This window comes from Chelmon rostratus, chromosome 23 (assembly GCF_017976325.1).
Source record: "Chelmon rostratus isolate fCheRos1 chromosome 23, fCheRos1.pri, whole genome shotgun sequence".
In the NCBI taxonomy this organism is placed as follows: domain Eukaryota; kingdom Metazoa; phylum Chordata; class Actinopteri; order Chaetodontiformes; family Chaetodontidae; genus Chelmon; species Chelmon rostratus.
In genome coordinates, this window is record NC_055680.1 from 4,927,541 (window position 1) to 4,945,017 (window position 17,477).

At 44.9% G+C, this 17,477-nt stretch overlaps 1 protein-coding gene across 1 annotated transcript; it reads right to left on the reverse strand.

Annotated features, from left to right (window-relative positions):
* Positions 1-1,293: 1,293 nt before the first annotated feature.
* chrnb1l (cholinergic receptor, nicotinic, beta 1 (muscle) like) lies at positions 1,294-14,813 on the reverse strand. The gene is made up of 11 exons (XM_041964836.1): positions 14,677-14,813; positions 12,704-12,837; positions 12,356-12,400; positions 11,893-12,002; positions 11,672-11,780; positions 11,316-11,463; positions 11,038-11,223; positions 10,436-10,659; positions 10,165-10,343; positions 1,641-1,779; positions 1,294-1,434 (listed from the first exon to the last, which is right to left on the reverse strand). Exons 1-11 carry the CDS (start codon positions 14,768-14,770, stop codon positions 1,294-1,296), a joined length of 1,509 nt encoding a protein of 502 aa, XP_041820770.1. The 5' UTR covers positions 14,771-14,813.
* Positions 14,814-17,477: the final 2,664 nt, after the last annotated feature.

The following is a 17,477-nucleotide window of genomic DNA, read 5'->3' on the forward strand; positions in this document are numbered from 1 at the left end:
ATAACCAACAACGATATATTGAGTAGATTATAACAGGTCACCGCTGTAGCTCATACCACACTCCTACACACAGCTTCTTCCTGTAAATAGAGTTAGAGATGATCATATTCAACATAGCACACAGGAAAAGGCATCTTATTCAGGTCTGAGACTGTCCTTTGTGTTTTCGCCACCTTGTGATTTATGCTGATTAAACCGCAGCTTGATTTATTTCGGGATATGTGTTAGAGAGTGACTGCAGCAGGAGTGTTGCCGACGCTTTCGTGGAGGTCAGGTTCGGTGTTGTGAATAGTCACTTAAATGCTGAATGAGAGGCAGCGTAGCTCATGATGTGAAAATGAGCACAAGTCACAGAGAATGATGGCTCAAGACATGGTAACAAAGCAGGAGAGCAACTACATTAAACCTTGTGTGAGATCCCACAATATTTTCCTTTAAACATAGTTTTTCTTTACTTCTGACCTTATTTAAACTCAATATATTGAACAGCATTTAAATTGAAACTCTTTTTTTGACACAAACTGCAGAAATGTTGTGCAAAATATAATGAGCCTATGAAATGAAAAGCAATTCTCATAATAGTAGCAAAAGTCATGAAGTATTGAGGTGATGAAACACTGTTAAATATTTTTTATGTCATTTTAAAGAGCATTTCTCCAGGACAACAAAAAGATTATTAAGATTAAATCAATTCTTCTATTCATGCAATGGGAGACTGACAAAACCCCTTCAGAAATATGTACCTTTTGCCATTTTTCCTGCAACAGCAGTGCTGTTGTCTTTTGAACTAACACTATATTACTGCCCTCTGCTGCCCAAAGGCCAACATTGCAATCCCTCACTGTAATCACTGCTCTTGCAGAGGTCAGCAGAGTCAAACACACACAAGCGGTTTCCTGCATGTTGCACAAAGTCCAGCACATTCCTAAAGAAGGTGCACTTCAAATGAAACAAACACTGTCACTTCCAAGAAACATGTATTTCAAGCTTTTAGCCTCAAATAATGAAGATCACAATGTGTTAAATACACGATTTAGAAAAAAAATAATAATGCAAAACCACTAAGTGTTACTGCATATACATTTAGCTTCTGTTCTGCAGATCTATGCATGGATTCTGTTATCATGTTTTCTTCTGCTGCCCGACCTTACAAAACATTTCAGAGGCTGACAACACAAATATGGAATAGGTATTAAGGTATTTATGGAAAGTTGGAGCCGGCGATCGCAGAAATCACCAATAAGAGGACGTGACAACCAAACGACATGTCAAGCGCCAGCTGTGCGTGCTCTTCTACGGGAAAGGGTCATCGGGTGTGTAGTTGAAGCTGGCATCCAGAAACATGGCCAGCGTGCCCAGGGTGGTGATGATGACAAACAACCAGAGGAAGAGACGGTCCACCACCAGGGCGATGAACTGCCAGTCTCCTGTCATCTGGAGGGAACACACACACACACACATAGACAAAGGCACACACACAAAGGCACTCACTATAGCACTGAGTCAGCAGTGTACTATATAAACGCAATGACACATGGACATCGTTGGGGCATGTTTGGAACACTCTGTGCTCAGGAGCTGCAGACTCGCTGAACAACAAGCTGCCTGACGGCGCGTGTCGTGTCGTGCACATTTCTCACCGTGTCGTCCGTGTCCTGCTTCTTCAGCTGCTCGGCCATGTATGTCACGGCGGCGATGGCCGACTTCAGGTTGGGGGGGAGGATCAGACAGTAGCTGTCAGTGTCCGGGAGTCGCTGGAGCTGCACTGTGCTCTCACACCTTAAACACAGACAGACAAGAGGGGTCTCAGCAAAGAAGTGGGAAGGTAGGACAGAATGTAAAATACATGCAGTGAAACGCTGACACTGGCTGCAGCAAGGATTCTTTTAAAACTGCTATCACACATAAACTTTCAAGTCCAGCATAGAAAGTTTGTGAAACTTGTTACAACCTTTGTCGAAAAGCATATTAGCATGTGTGCACACCTGTGCTATGTGCTGGTGCATGTAGACACTGTAAAAAATGCCTGTCTTTACAATACATTACAATTTCATTTTATTCTAAAAGTTTGCAAGGTTTGAATGAATGAGTCTTCTTATTATTTAAGCAGTAATAATAAGAAGAAGTTGTGATCTCGAGAGGTGAGCCAGGTTAGCTGCTTCCTGTCTTTGTGCTAAGCTAAACAAACAACATAAGAGCGGCATCAATCTCATACATATATATGTATGCACATATATATATATATATATATATATATTTTTTTTTTACTGTGTTCTATATTTTCTACCATGCAATAATACAAAGACACTGTATGTAATTATTCCTAACTTACTAATGTGCGATTCAAAATTTTCCACTATGAACTGACAAGGCAATATTATTTTTATACTCTTTTTGTATATAATGTTTATTTATTTTATTATTATTTTACTTTTTCTGCCTCTCCTTTTTATTATTGCTATCTGCAACAACTCAAACAATGTTGTAATTTTTTACAAATTATAGGAATAAAGTATGAACAGATATTATATTATCATTTAATTATTCAGCAGGCATTTAAAAAAATCCAAATCCAAATATAAGTCCAGTGAACATGTTGGCAAGGTAAGGCGCTGTTTGCAGAAGACACGCCTTCTTATTTGGTGCTGTCTCTCCTGTGAAGGGTGTCACGCTAATAATCCTCCTCTGAAGAAGGTAAAACATGCAGCAACACCCTTCACAAACGCTCCCTACGATTAGATTTATGCTGCGTATGTCATGAGACACTGGCGCAGCATTGTTCACCCCTGCTGAAACAAACAGCCACTGACATGTGCTGTCCACTGTAGGACATACAGTACAGATGCAGATGTCAGTGTTGTCTCTTCATGACATACAGCGCGTCCTTGTGTACCCTCCAGCCACCACGGGCCCCTTCCTGCAGCTCCTCTGGACCCTGAGTGACAGCAGCAGCACACTCCTGACACAGTGGTGACATTGACACAACACTGGGCCGACATGTATGTGATGCATGACCCCGCCATTCTTCCCCTCGCGCAGCTGCTCCATAAACCAAAACATACGAGCAGGGAAAGGGTCTTATTGACAGCGTTCTTGTAGTGCCTTCATGCTTTAGTGAGTGACTGCTCAACCATAAATAACTTGATTTAGAGTCATATCTGAGGATTTGAACCAATCTCTACATTATTTTATCCTTAAATTTAGAGAGAAAAATATTAAGATCTCAGAACGACAATAGTACACCATGAAAAATACCTTAAATTAAGGATTTACAGAAAAAAAAGCTTTATTTAACTTGCATTTGGCAAAATAAAATAAAATAAAAACAGCATATATACTGTATTTATATAGCAGGTCAGGTCATAGACGCTCGTGTCTGACCACAGTTACACATGTTGAGGGAAACACTTAAATAGGGTGTTAACTCTTTGCTACAGCGTCCTCTTCCTCCTGCTGCCCTCTGCCGCCCATCACCCCGTTCACCCTTCACCTCTTGTAAAACCTCTCCACATTTTATAACAGTGATTTAAAAAAAAAACAAAAAAAAACAGCGGGATTCTGCATTAGGAAAGTTTGTGGAAACAGTATATTAGATAAGCCTTACAGTCTCAAGGCTGTCACAGTGAGACCTCACTGAAAAAACGTCATCATTATATCAACACTGTATTTCACTGTCCAAATAATACTAGACAAATATACAAAGCATGTTTCAGTAACACTTTATATGAAGGTACACATATACACCATTCACTAGCTGCTTATTAGCATGCATGTTAAAAGCATATTAACTCTTTACTAGTTGTTATAAAGCACTTAAGGCCTAATACTGCATGACCATATTCCACAGCTACGATGCCATTAACTTAAGAGTTTTTCCTCAATAACTTCCCTAATTACTGATTTTTGGTAGTAAGACAGGAAGCTTTACATAAATTGCAATCTTAATAATCTTCCTCCAACCGCAAATAACCCTAACCCACAGAATAAAGCATTGATAACTGCTTCACAATGAGTAACTAGAAAATTCCCCCTGGGAAATTTTGAAAGGGACACGGGGTGTGTTGGAGCCGACAAAATTATCTACGTTTTAAAGTTTGAATGAAGTCTCTAGGACAAAGTATGGCCGAGCAGCGGTCAATTGAAAAAGGCTGAAATTTGAGGAAATTTCCCCATTCATTTCTTATGGGAAATTTATCGCAGTTGTTTGCGTCTTACATCGGCCTTCGATGGTCATAGCTCGAAAACTGTAAGAGATATCAAAATGTGCCAAGGGTCATTTGGAGCCGACAAAATTATCTACGTTTTAAAGTTTGAATGAAGTCTCTAGGAGAAACTATGGCGAAGCAGCGGACAATTGAAAAAGGCTGCAATGTGAGAAAACTGCAGATATCAGAGGTAGTCAGTCCCTGATTAATGAATTGCTCTCAGCTGTGTTTCTGTGGCTTTCTCCTTGTCTGTCTCTGTTGATCACCTCAGCTGTCTGTGTCTGCTTCTCTCCTCTGCTTCATGTCTCTGTTAACATGAATTAATGAACTGAATCAATAAACATGAATGGAGCTAATGCTAACGGAGCTAACAGAGCTAACACTAACGGAGCGAACAGCTAACGGTGCGAATAGAGCTAACGGCGCTAACGCTAACAGAGCTAACTGTGCTAACAGAGCTAACAGAGCTAACGGCGTTAACAAGGGGGCGGGGGGATGGGGTTTTCATTATGCATTTGTCTGTGTGTGTGTGTTTATGTATCTGTCATTGTGTGTGACTGCGTATGTGTGTGTCTTCGTCTGTTTGTGTGTGTGTGTCTGCTTGAACTACACAAGCAGCCCAACCAGCTCCTACATGGAGATGTGTCTGGTATATGTGTGTCTGAATGTGTGTGTGTGTGTGTGTGTGCGTGTGTGTGTTTGTGTGCGTGTGTAACTTCTGCCCCACCTGCTGATAATTACCTCTGCACCTCTCCCACTGTTTACCTGTTCCTGTTCAGTTTTGACGTGCTTGTTTTTAATCACTTTTTAGCTGTTGGTTAGCCCTTTTTGTGTGTGCATTTGTGTGACTACTGTCTCAACCTCTTTGGCAAAGAGCTTTCTGAAGCTGAGTTTAACTGCTTGTTGGACGGAGATTGTTTTCAAACAATGCCCTTGTTTTGACTGAGCTCGTTAAGATAATCATTCTCAGGCTGGTTGTCCTGCAGATGTGTGTGCGTGGGTTATTGACCGGTGTGTGTGTAAATGACAGTTGCACCTGTTAAACTCTTCCCTTGAAAAGCGGCTTTTTCGCTGTCGGTTTCTTCCGAACAACTTGCGATTGTGACAAAACCGTAGCTGCTATCAAAAAACCGATTACACTGTGAGATGCGGACAAGTCTGGGCCAGATGTACGTGTGTTTTATGTCCAGATATTCTTTAGAAAAATGACAAAATGGTCGACTTAAAAAGACTCTGCGACTCAGAGAACAGGAGTTTGTATTGTATGCAGTGAGATTTGGGTTCGGCGAACCTCCCGAACTAAATCCTCTGGTGAGAGAACCGTACCTCGTATCAGAGTGTACTATAGATCATCGGACTCCCGAGAACTTCCTGAGTCCGACCATCTCCTCGTTTTATTCCTGACACAACAACTTTTCGTTTTATGGCGATCTAAAGACAGGAGGCATTTCTGCTTTGCTCACAAAACAGCTCTGAATTTTAACATGGGACTTAATGGGAGAGCAGGAGGGAGCTGGCTGCACAAAAAGTCTCACTATTTAAATTCAGTAAGTCTCTCAGCTTTTTCGAAGACATCACATGAAAGAGGACAAGTTTGTCTACAAAATGAGCCCAAAATTATGCGTGTAGAGTGTAATTTGTGGCCGTAGCGACGAGAAAAAGAGGAGATTTTCGGATCATTTTTAGACTCTGTGCCACTCTGTCCCCCACTCTAGCACGAACATTCCGCGCAATAAACACCCATTATAATCTCAAAATTTCCCTCCAAATGATCACTGTCATTGAACAGTGACTGATCAAAAACTATACGACCAATCAAAATGTGGATGAACACACCAATAGACCAGACTTGGGTCTACATTTTAAAGTTTAAATGAAGTCTCTCGGTGAATGTATGCCTGAGCTACAGACGTTTGAAAAACTCCAATTTCAATCTTGTTTTTTTCGCCCGTCCCATTCATTTGCAGCTATTTCATAGCTGTAGGAGCCAGTGACTCGGGACGTTGCCCCGTGTCCCTAATAAAGAGGTAATGTGATGCTAATATGTATGCTAATAGGCAACTAGTTAATAGCAAATGTGTTCACTTTTGATATATAATGTGACCCATCTTTCTAATAGAGAAACTTTATTGCAGGATCAATGAGAGCTACTGGACAGCTATATGTTTGTATGCTATATACTTATGGTGCTATGTACATTGAAACCAGGTTACTCGATCAACGTTGCCACAACAACAAGTGATGATGCAGGGTGAACTGTACATGCGTGTGAACAGCACACATCCATCCTTCCGCTAAATGTCACACCGCTGCACAATGAAGGGCTTTGACTTCTTCACTAAACCACAAGACTACGAGCCTGCTGAGGAGGGAGAGCTGTGTGCGAGGGGTGGAGAAGCTGGTTCGTGGTGGGTACTCATGGGTGGAGGGGTTTGAGTTTAGTGATCATGTGAAAACAATGATGATTTATCACTGTCGTCACATGATCGTTAAAACATTACTAAAGGAGAGAGAACACCACATCAGTGTGTTCCCTCTTGAAGGTGCTGGGCTCGACACCGCAGTGCACCTGTCCGACCGCCGCTTCGGCGCACGCAGACAGCACGCAGCCCACGTATGTCGTGTACATGTGGTGTACATTCTGCATGCTGTTAATAATGTGCAGAGCCTCCGTCACCAGAGAGGGGAAGGCGTCAGCGAAGGAGCAGGACGAGTTATCAGAGTCACAGGGAGGCAGCGTGACAACAGATGGACTGCTAGACAATAAAAATGAGCTCCTGGAGGAGGGGTGTGTGTGTGTGTGTGTGTGTGTGTGTGTGTGTGTACTGTATGTGTGTGTGGCCACAGCTCAGGACAGAGCTATGCGGTGCTCTACATGCTGCATGCCATCCACATTCCACGGCTTGTATTCATTACTGCAGATACATGGAGCCCTTCTCACTATGACACACACACACACACACCCACCCAAGTACATGTATGGTACTGTTAGTGTGTACATAATCTACATGCAGATATACGTATATTGATTCATAATCAGCTGTGTGCTCGCTCACACACACTCACATGTGTCGTACCGGCTTCTAACGAGAAGCGATGGCGCCTGATGGGGCCGCGACCGCCACCTCTTCCACATCAAAACCAATTGGATCCTCCTCTGCCCCGATCACTCAGCACCAGTCTTCTCATCCACTCATCTACGCCTGTCTATTCTTCTACCCTCCCTCCACCTCCTTTCGCTGGGATTACCAGCTAATGCCCAACCTAAACAGAGGCTTAGTGGCTGGCGACTGCGGACGAGGGTGTGGGGCTTAGCCGGGGCTGAATCTGATGCCTTTGGAACGGGATGAGAGATGCCCAGCACCAGGCCTGGTTCAGGCGACTGTGGAACTGTTCATGATGCCATGGCTGGGTGGCAAGGCTGAGGCCTACTGCCAGATCAGCCAGAGCGAGGCCAGCACGGTTGGAGGGACAGCACAGCTTGAACGAACGCTTTAGATTTACAAAATGAGAGTTTTCATAACCTCTGTCACAGACTGATACACGGTTCAGTCGTCTGCTCATTAAAGCTTTACGGCTTGTTGATCTAAACACCCAGTGGCTGGGTGGCTAAGCAGCTCCGGAAACTCAGCAGAAAAAATAAATGAAAGTCCTGCATAGACTGCTTGATTACGGGGGTCTCTCAGTACAGAAACGCAACAGAAGATGGATTCAAAAACAGAAAAAAGAAATAATAATTGTATTGGCACATTGAATTACTATGCTATTATAGAATGGCAACCTGGTGTTTTTCTACTAACCAAAATATACCATCACAATTGAGATTGTTTGGAGCCATGCAGCTAAAATGGCTACAAATGAGGGATGGCAATGGTTGTCACTTCTGACAGGTGTCACATCTTGTTATTGCATCTGTGCAATATCTTCTTTTCATACCAAAACTATTTTTTTCAACTGTGTATCTATCTACTGTGCAATAGTGTAAAACACTGCACTTAAATATCCATGTGCAATTTTTCAAACACCATTGGCAATATTATTTTTTATGGTCCTTTTGTATATAATGTCAATATATATGCAGTGGCGTGCACAGGGGGGAGGGGCAGGGGGGGCGACCGCCCCCCTGGTGGCCCAATTGTAAAAAAAATGCGTGCTAAAGTGCCCCACGGAAGCCAAAATGCGTGCTAAAGTGCCCTCTTGGACACCAAAACGCGTGTTAAAGTGCCCTCTTAGGAGCCAAAACGCGTGCTAAAGTGTCCCCTGGGAGCCAAAACGCATGCTAAAGTGCCCTCTTGGATGCCAAAACGCGTGCTTAAGTGTCCCCTGGGAGCCAAAACGCGTGCTAAAGTGCTCTCTTCAGTGGCCAGGACACGCTTTATGTGCCCTTTTTTTCCTTTTCACCCCTGCCCTTCAAAAAGTCTGTGCACGCCACTGTGTATATATATATATATATATATATATATATATATATATATATATATATATATATATACTTGTGATGATGGAACACCCTAAATACCCTGGCAGGGGATTAATAAAGTTATATCTTATTCTTTTAGATGATAAAACTATAGGCACAACCATATTTTGACATAATTCTACTAGTTTTGGAAATATATCCAGTCATGCATTGTGGTTGCGGGTTTGCATATCATAGAGGAGCCGACCTTTATGCAGGTCTTCTCTCTCAAAGTGCTCTCATAGTTTGAGACTGTTACCAGAATGCAAACAACAGTCTCTGGTGTTATCCAGCTGAATCATTAATCCTTCTTTTTTCGCTTGTCAGAATACCTCTCATGTAGCTGAATTCAGTGTGGTATTAAATGTGCGAGGCTGAAGGAAGTGCACATACTGTTACTGTCTTGGCAGATTCTCTGAGCTGCTGCGATGATGTGGCGATTCTGCCAAGTCTAGCACGCTGTGTACTTTACTATAATAGCTAGTCTGGCATCAGATCCAACATTCACACTTTGGCACACTCTACAAAGAAGATTCATGCCCGCGCTGGCTTTTATTAACATTAATAGAAATAGCTCTCGGCTCGTGTAATGTCAGGATCAGCACATCTTAGCCGAGGAGGAGGCTGAATCAGGGTGAATGACTCTCATCGGTATTACTTCAGGTCTAAGGTGTTTAACAGTCTTGAAACAAAAGAATACAAGCACTATAACTTTTTCCCAGTTTATTTCTCTCAATAACTCCTGCATATCTATGTTGTATATTTATATACATTTAAGAAATGGCTTTTTAGGCCTTGCTTGTTTAATTCTCATACTATCCCACATTCCCTCTTCTCACGCAGGTCCACTCATAATTTCTTTGCTGTCATTGAGATCTCAGCTGTTCTCATCAGCTGGTCACGTCTATCCGCCAGCACAGCCATGCACCTTCATCACCCCGCTGCTGTCTTTTTAAATATGATTCTTGCACCCCTGCACCTCCCCATCATCACCCAGTCCTCACAGATCCAGCAGCTTCCTCATCCTCATCTGCCTGTCAGTCAGCAGAGTCATGAGCCGCCACCGCCGCCAGTGTCCGGACTGGGTTTATCTTGCTGCTGCTCAGGGCGATGCCCCTCCATTACAAAATCTCCCTGCAGAGTCTGAGCCCCAAAGGCTTTCTGACAAGACTTAATTATCACATATCATCTGCCACAATAAACAATTATCTTTACTTTACTCACTTGTGTCTTTTGATTGAAATGCTTCATGTGAAGCGTTGGCTGGGTATCTGTACCGGCAGCAGTTGCCATAAGGAGGTCTAATGATTCTTGTCATCTGAGATTCTTTTTCCTCTTTTGCAAAATAAACATGAGGAGGCGTTTTCTGACTGATCTGACAGAAGAAGGCTCGTTCTCACTCTGTTGTGGTGTATTCAACAGATTTTTTCTTTGCTTTGAGTCGTTACTACGGTTGAGTCGTGTCTCTGATAGACTCCACGTTAGTAAACGTGGTCTTACCTGCCTCTCCAGGGTATAACGAGATCGGGGTTGATCTTGCGAAAGAAGTACTCTCCTCCAGGCTGCCTGCCGTTGAAGATTCGGAGGGGCGTATCGTCACCAGACTCCTCCTTCAACAGAGGCTCCTCTGGGTTCGGCCTCATCATGCCGATGTACTTGGGCAGGAAGTGAATGAACACCTGCAGGTTTGAGGTTAAGGAATGAGATAAAACAGGTGATGTGATAGCCGAGATAGTGGATGCTCAGTGAATCTGAATAAGGGCAGCCTCACCCTTCGAACCCAGTTTGGCATGATGTGCGTGCTGGGCGTTCGGTGGTGCAGATTGAGGACGACCACGCTGAGGATGACAGAGAAAGTGACCAGGATCATGGTGAACATGACGTAGTTGACGATAATTGGGATGCCGAGGGACGTCTCGGGGACCTTGTCGGCCAGCAGAAGCATGAAGACAGTCAGGGCGATGAGGACGGAAATGGAGAGAGTCATCTTCTCTCCTGCAGACAGCAGGGACAGTTCGGAGAATTAAGTATGACAGCGGAGCAGCAAATGCGGCAGTTTCAACACGTGATTACATTTGATTGTTTTGCTGTGGGTAAACACGCAAGTAATGAATTAGCTTTGTCTTTACAGCGTCAAACATCAAAAATCTAGCGACATGAAAAACAGATTGACAAAGTACCGCAGATTCCTCGCCAAGGTCACTTTCCTTCAATCTACAATATATCAGTGAATTCCTTCAAAGCTTGCCCTTCCTCCTGCAGGAGCCTGTATTAGACACATGCTTCTTGTCACAACATTAGACGCTCAAGGCCTATATCCCATCTTGGCAGTGATGGGTTGTCACAATGTCAAAACATGGCTGATGTGCTGACCTGCGCCAGGAGGCAGGTAGAAGACAAATATAGCCAACACGCTGGTGAGGATGCAGGGCACGATGATGTTGATGATGTAGAAGAGGGGCTTCCTCTCTATGATGAGGTAGAAGGTGATGTCCTCGTACAGGTCCTCCTTGACATTCTTTCTGGAGGGTTTGTGACAGATGGCCCATTCTCCGTTTTCTGTGGAGAAAGACACGTGCAAGGTGATGAAGACAGTGAAGCTCTAGTACATGGAACTACGGGATGCGGATGAGGTCACTGTAGGCACCAACCGGTGAACGCGTTCTCGTCTATGACAATCTCTTGAATCTCTTTGCCGTCGTCATCCAGGAAGTACTGCAGGTCCACCTCGGAGGCATCGTAGGTGTACGAGCGGAAAACCATGCTGCAGTTCTGCCAGTCAAATGGGAAATAGGACACCTGTGGGAGGGAATTACAAGCCACTGCATCAAGGTGAAAGGAGATATTCACAAATATGGAACTCTGGATGGAAGTGTGAAGTAAAACATTAGCATTTTTAATAACAAACACAGGAGAAGAAACCCCACAAAGAGAGGAATAAGCGATTGAGGGATTTACATGTTTAGCTGCGGGCGGACCAGTGGTATGTGAGCCTCGAACACAGTACCTCTATAGAGCAGGAGCTGCGGTAGATGGCCGGGGGAAGCCAGTTGACTGTCCCGTCACTGTAAACCAAGACGTTGACGTAGAGGGCCACATCAAACTGACCGTCATTGCTGCGAGGAGGAAGTAGGGAGACAAACGTGATGCTCGTATTTCAGGCATTTTTAGCACAACCCCGAAGTGGGGACAGGACTGGGGCGGCGGCACTGCAGACAGGACGCTCACTTGTTTATGAGGTAGATGTCAGGACGCCAAACCTTGTTGGGAGGAATCCTCAGAACATCAATGTTGTCATATTCCTGTGGGTTCCACGACAACCTGTAGTCTGACCACGCCTGGGAGGGAGGGAGAAAAGAGCAAGGAAAAAGAAAGTAAATAAGAGGAGGGCCGACACGAGGTGAAATCATTACCTCGGTGCCCTGATGTCTCTGTCATTTACATCCCACGTCCTCCCGTCTTTGATAAGTCCCCACTGATGGGGACGCACTCAAACACCACTGTCACAAACACTCAAGCCATCCTGAATTCTAATTAGCGAGGGCGAGGAACAAAAATGAAAGAGGGAATAAGAGAGATAAAGCGGGAAATAATTTGTGGTCATAAAAAGTGACAAGTCCATTTGAGGGCGGGAGCAGACAGAGATAGGAGGCAGAGCGAGTGATGAAGACGAATGTTACCCTGCTCGTACCAGATTCATGAACACGTTGGTCGTCATCTCTTCGTTCTTCTCGTTCTGCAGGAGGGCAGAGAGACACGGAGACAGAGGAAGACAGATGGGGGACATGCATTAGTGATGCCACCATGTCTTGTTGTGTATGACAGTGCTGTTACTTTCAATCCTGCTCTATGGAAACTAATTGGGTATGGATGATTGGATGACCGAGCAGCACCCGGCAAAGATCAGGCCACTGTGTGTGTGTGTCTGTGTGTAACTTCATAAAACACCTTGATACATGACTTAGATAAATCAACAGGATGTTTGCATGTACTGCCTGTACATGTTGCCTCCGCCTTGCATGCGTGTGTTCGTATTTACCAAGCTGACAAGCTGAGAGAGGGTCATCCCCACCCGCACCATCACCTTCTCCTCCCAGTAACGAGCCGGCCTGACTTTCAAGTTGTAGTTATCAAAGAGCTTCTGATGGAGCCGCTGCTCTGTTTCTGAGGCTCCTGGATGAAAGGACGGATGCAAAGAGAGGGAAAATTACAAGGGAGAAAATGATGCCTGATCAACCGAAGCCACCACCGCCTCAAAGAAAAAAAGTATAGCAGAAAAAATATATATATTTCACATGTGAAATGTACAGAAACCATATGGACTTGCACCATGTGAATTATGTCACACGTTAAATCCCTGAAAACCATCTACACCATCATGATTTCACATGCAAAATGATCAAATTCTTGCTTTTTTACAAGATTGATAATGCTTGTGTGAAATAATGCTGGGAAAGTTTTAAGGGAAAGTTATTTTAGTTCACTCTTGTTGTTATTTTGCTGTGCGATAGTCTGATATTCTTTTAATGTCTTTCCATCTATTGTCTTTTTATTGCTATACAAATAAAGAGGGAGATGAAGTACAACATAACCAAAGCACATGACGCATGGCAGTAACACCCTGACCGCAGCATGTTTGTTCTCTGTGGATCGGTGAGTCAGGCCCACAGTGGTTCACTCACAGGGCTCATTCCCACTGGGATGACCCATTCTAAAAATACACTGTGCGCTTATGCACACTATTCAATTTTCTGAGTCACTATCTAATCTGTAGAAGAAGAACCTCTGCTCCAGAAATCAGGTTTTATTCAGTAATTATCATTCGCTCTGAGGAAAGGTGTGACGTCACGTTTGAAGCATTTGATAATTCGCAGAGTTGAGCGCTGTGTGTGATGACCGGCGTCCCCAAAAATGCCTTTCAATCACTCGGACTGACGACGGACTGGCTTTCAGTGTGAGAAAACAACGTGTGGTGAAGGCAGAGAAGGACAGACAGGGCACGCGAGAGAAGCAGCGAGCGGGGCAGGTGCTGTACGATGGGTAGCAAAGGTGACTGAGCTAATGTAATTGATATGCAGCAGGGGAGTGGGATCAAAGGGATGTCTGGGATACCAGCTCCATCGGGGCCAAAAATAGACTCTGATTAACAAACAATGATGTGTTAATATGATTCATTATATGTTCCAGAGCAGGACAGTATTGGGGTTTTTGGTTTTCATGACTTCTTCTCCTGCTGCATCTAATCTTTCCATTGGGGTCGCCCCATCTGAGCCTCCTGCTTCTCTCTGCCTCTGTCTGCTGGCCCCTCTCTTCGGGGGAATATAGTTGTAAAATCGCGCTAGCTGTAGGAGAGAGGGAGGGGAACAATACACCACAACCCCTCTGGAGGTCACCAAGCAGAGCAGGGGAGCGTTTTGCCTTCCACTCCCACCGTGAGGTCAGAGGGTCAAAGTCAAACCCTTCAGCTGAGCGGAGATAAGAACTGGTCATCACAGATCGATTCTAACTCTGATTTGACCAGAGGAAGTGGAATCAATACCAATTTAACTGAACCGATGTGAGATGGTTGTCTGTTATCTGATCCTACCGTCCTGAGTAAAAAAAAAAAAAGCCTTGATTTTAAGTGTATGTGAGCAAACGGAGGAGGGAAGGATTCTCTCCCGGGCAGCCAAACAGGAAATAGGTACAGTAGGTGCGTTAGAACAGAGGAATGAGAACACCGCACCACAGGTCGCCAACAAGCACAGGCCAGCTGTTTGTTTTCCAAGCACGATATGAGGTCAAAGGTCAAAGTCAAAAGCAGCTGAGAATATTTGTTTTTCTTCCTCCTCTTTTGTCATCCTCTCCGTCAGTATACAGTTCAACATGCACGCCTTCATTTAAAGGGCACAGGAGCAATATAACTCAGCTGAAGGAAAACACATTTCATGCCAGTTTTATGGAAATGATTTGAAAACGTGGTAAAATCACCTCATGTAAAAATGAAACAAGCACACCATAAAATGTCCTTACCGGCGAGGCACAGGCCGCTGCATATGATGAGGAATGTGCTCATCCTCACAGGAATGTTCATCCTCATCTTCATCTGTCCAATCATGACAGTCATAGCATCTTACGCTTTTATGCGCCAATCAAAGGCCGCGCTTGACCTCTCCGCACCCTCACCTGGAATCTAGCGTCCCGAAATGACGCACCTTTCTGGCTTTGCTACCTTCAGCAGCGCACGCCGTTCAGCTAATGGCTCTTCCTCCCGTCCCTTCGTCTCTTTGTGGCCATGGCTCCGTGGGTGAAACCACGGTCTGATTGGGTGCGCGTGCTGGGAGTGACGAGAGGGCGGAATGTGTTTGCGCTGGGGAGCCTGTGGGGCAGGCACCTGTTGGTGCTCGCCAATCTGAGGTTAGCACAGTGGGGACGGTGGGTGGGAGGAAGAGGAAGTGGAGGGGGTGGGATGGGGTGAAGGAATGGCTACGGGTTATGACAATGGAGATATTTTTGGGGGGAGAACAAGTGGGCGGGCTGGAGCGTGGAGTTCACTGGGGCGGCTGACTTTCTCTGCGGACGAGGGATGATTGGTGGTCACTTGGAGCTGGAGTCGTTCATAGGTGGCATCGCTTGCTCTTTTCACTGTCTTCATCCTGTAATTGACCTCTCCCCTCCCCTCCTTTGGGTGGCCACGCTCTATAGACCTTTCAAGATAGCTGGAAGAACAACAATTTTGAAAAATCAGACACAATGATTAAAGCCACTGTGTGTGGATTTGTAAAACATCCAGCCTCTGAACTGGTGGCTTCCAGTGGTTGAGTCAAAACTGACACAGTGACAGACAGCAGTATGCATGCAAAGGTGAACGAATGGCAATGATTATGACTGTATCCCATAAACCTGACCTGGGGCGCTGAGGTGAGTGGTCAGAAAGCAGCTTGCAGACTGGACCGGCTGTTGCTGGGACTGCTTCATTGCTCATAAGATCACATCAAAACGTGTGGGTTTAGGAACAAAGTAACGGGGATTTTGGGTCAGAAGAAATTGACTTTAGATGTCTCTAAGCCATAAACGCTAATGCATGTGTGGGAATTAAAATGGCAGATGCTAAAATACTTCACAGGTGCCTTGGAACGACAACCTGCAGGATGAAGCTGCTGAAGCGAACTTCTTGCCGATAGCGATAGAGAGAGGTCTTACAGTACAGGGCAGGGAAAGAGCAGCTCGCTCTCGCCGATATTGAGTTTGAGGTGAGCTCGAGGCAAGAAAAAGATAAGCATGTCGAATGGGATATAAAAATAGAGCTGGATGCTGTTGCCATAGGAATGGCGAGGGAAGTTCTGAGACGTGAAGAGCGCACGTGTCGTGATCGATGAGGTGGAGGCCTCGGACTGAACTCTGGATGCTGCTGCTTCTTGAGATGCGGCTCTCTGTGACGCTGATGTCGGCATTTCAAGGGTCATAAAGTTATTTTGTCACACAGGATAAGTCGCCGTCTTCCCATCACCTTTCCCGTCTGCTATCTCCTTCCTCTATCCTCGCTCTCTCGCTGGCCGGGGGTTCCCAGTGCGAGAACACAAGCAGGCCATAAATCAAAGCCAGGTTGAGAGTTGAGAGAGGGAAAATGTCTCTGGCTTACCCTCCTGCGTGCCGCCGCTGCCAGTATAAATACACTGGTCAAAATGGCCCCCGTGTGTTTTTGTGTGTCTGTCAAACAGCCACTCTCCTCAATGCTGCAGTTTCATGCAAGGTCAGAGTGTTAGGTAATAAGCAGCGGCTGGAGATGAGCGCAATTCAAACAACGCTGCAGCCAGCTCTATCACGCTGACGCACCATCAGCTCAGATGCCACAATGAGCTGCTGAGAATGACTGCAGACAATTCATATGTGCATTTACACACATGCTGCAGAAATATCAGGGAAGCCCACGCGGCACTGTCTGCTAACCAGTGTCAGTGTGTGTGTGTGTGGGGGGGGTGGATTATAAGGATTATTAATAGCGGAGCAGGCAGGTGACTGAGCGAGAGTCGCGAACCTCACGGCAGCATTCTGACAACAGATGGAGCCTTTGATATCCTCGCCTCAGATCTTTATTTAAAATACGAAAACAGAACGAAAGGGCAGGTGTGTGTTTGTGTCACGTGAGGGATTCAAAAAGGACTCGTGGTTGGAGTGCGTGTGCATGTCTGCAAGAAAGCCAGACGTTCGGAGGCACAGGTCTCTCATATAATGGGAATTCCACGGGCTATCGGTGCAGCTGGTGAATTGAGTTGGCATGCTGCACTCCAGCATAAGAATATCCCCCATGCAAAAACCCGGGCCGGAAATACAAAGAGGATTACTGCGGCCGCAGAAATACCCGCAAAGCATGCACTACACTCCAGCACATTCTGACAGAGGGAAATGAAAGGCACACAGCTTGCTCATTATAGCATCTGGTTTGTCTCGGTGTTTATGTGTGAACACCACATGTGAATATCCAACACTGGATCCACACTCTTCACATCTCGAGGTAGCTAATGCACAAGAAACACTCCAGTAGCTTAGGTTTGTATTTATGCACATGTTAGGTACGCTAACTTTGGCTTGGTTGGTACATTTCATGCAATTATCAATGCCCTTGCACAGGTTTGGCTAGTTTACATGATGCATATCAAGAGAAACCTTTTTCATGTGATTAAGGCACCAGTACTGAGAACCTCAAGTTATACATTCATTTACTAGCAAATTCTGCCTGAGTGCAGACAAAACCTCACATTAATACACAATCTGACGAGCTGCAGCTACTCAAACGACACATTTGAGTATGATACAAGTCGTTCTGTTCAAGT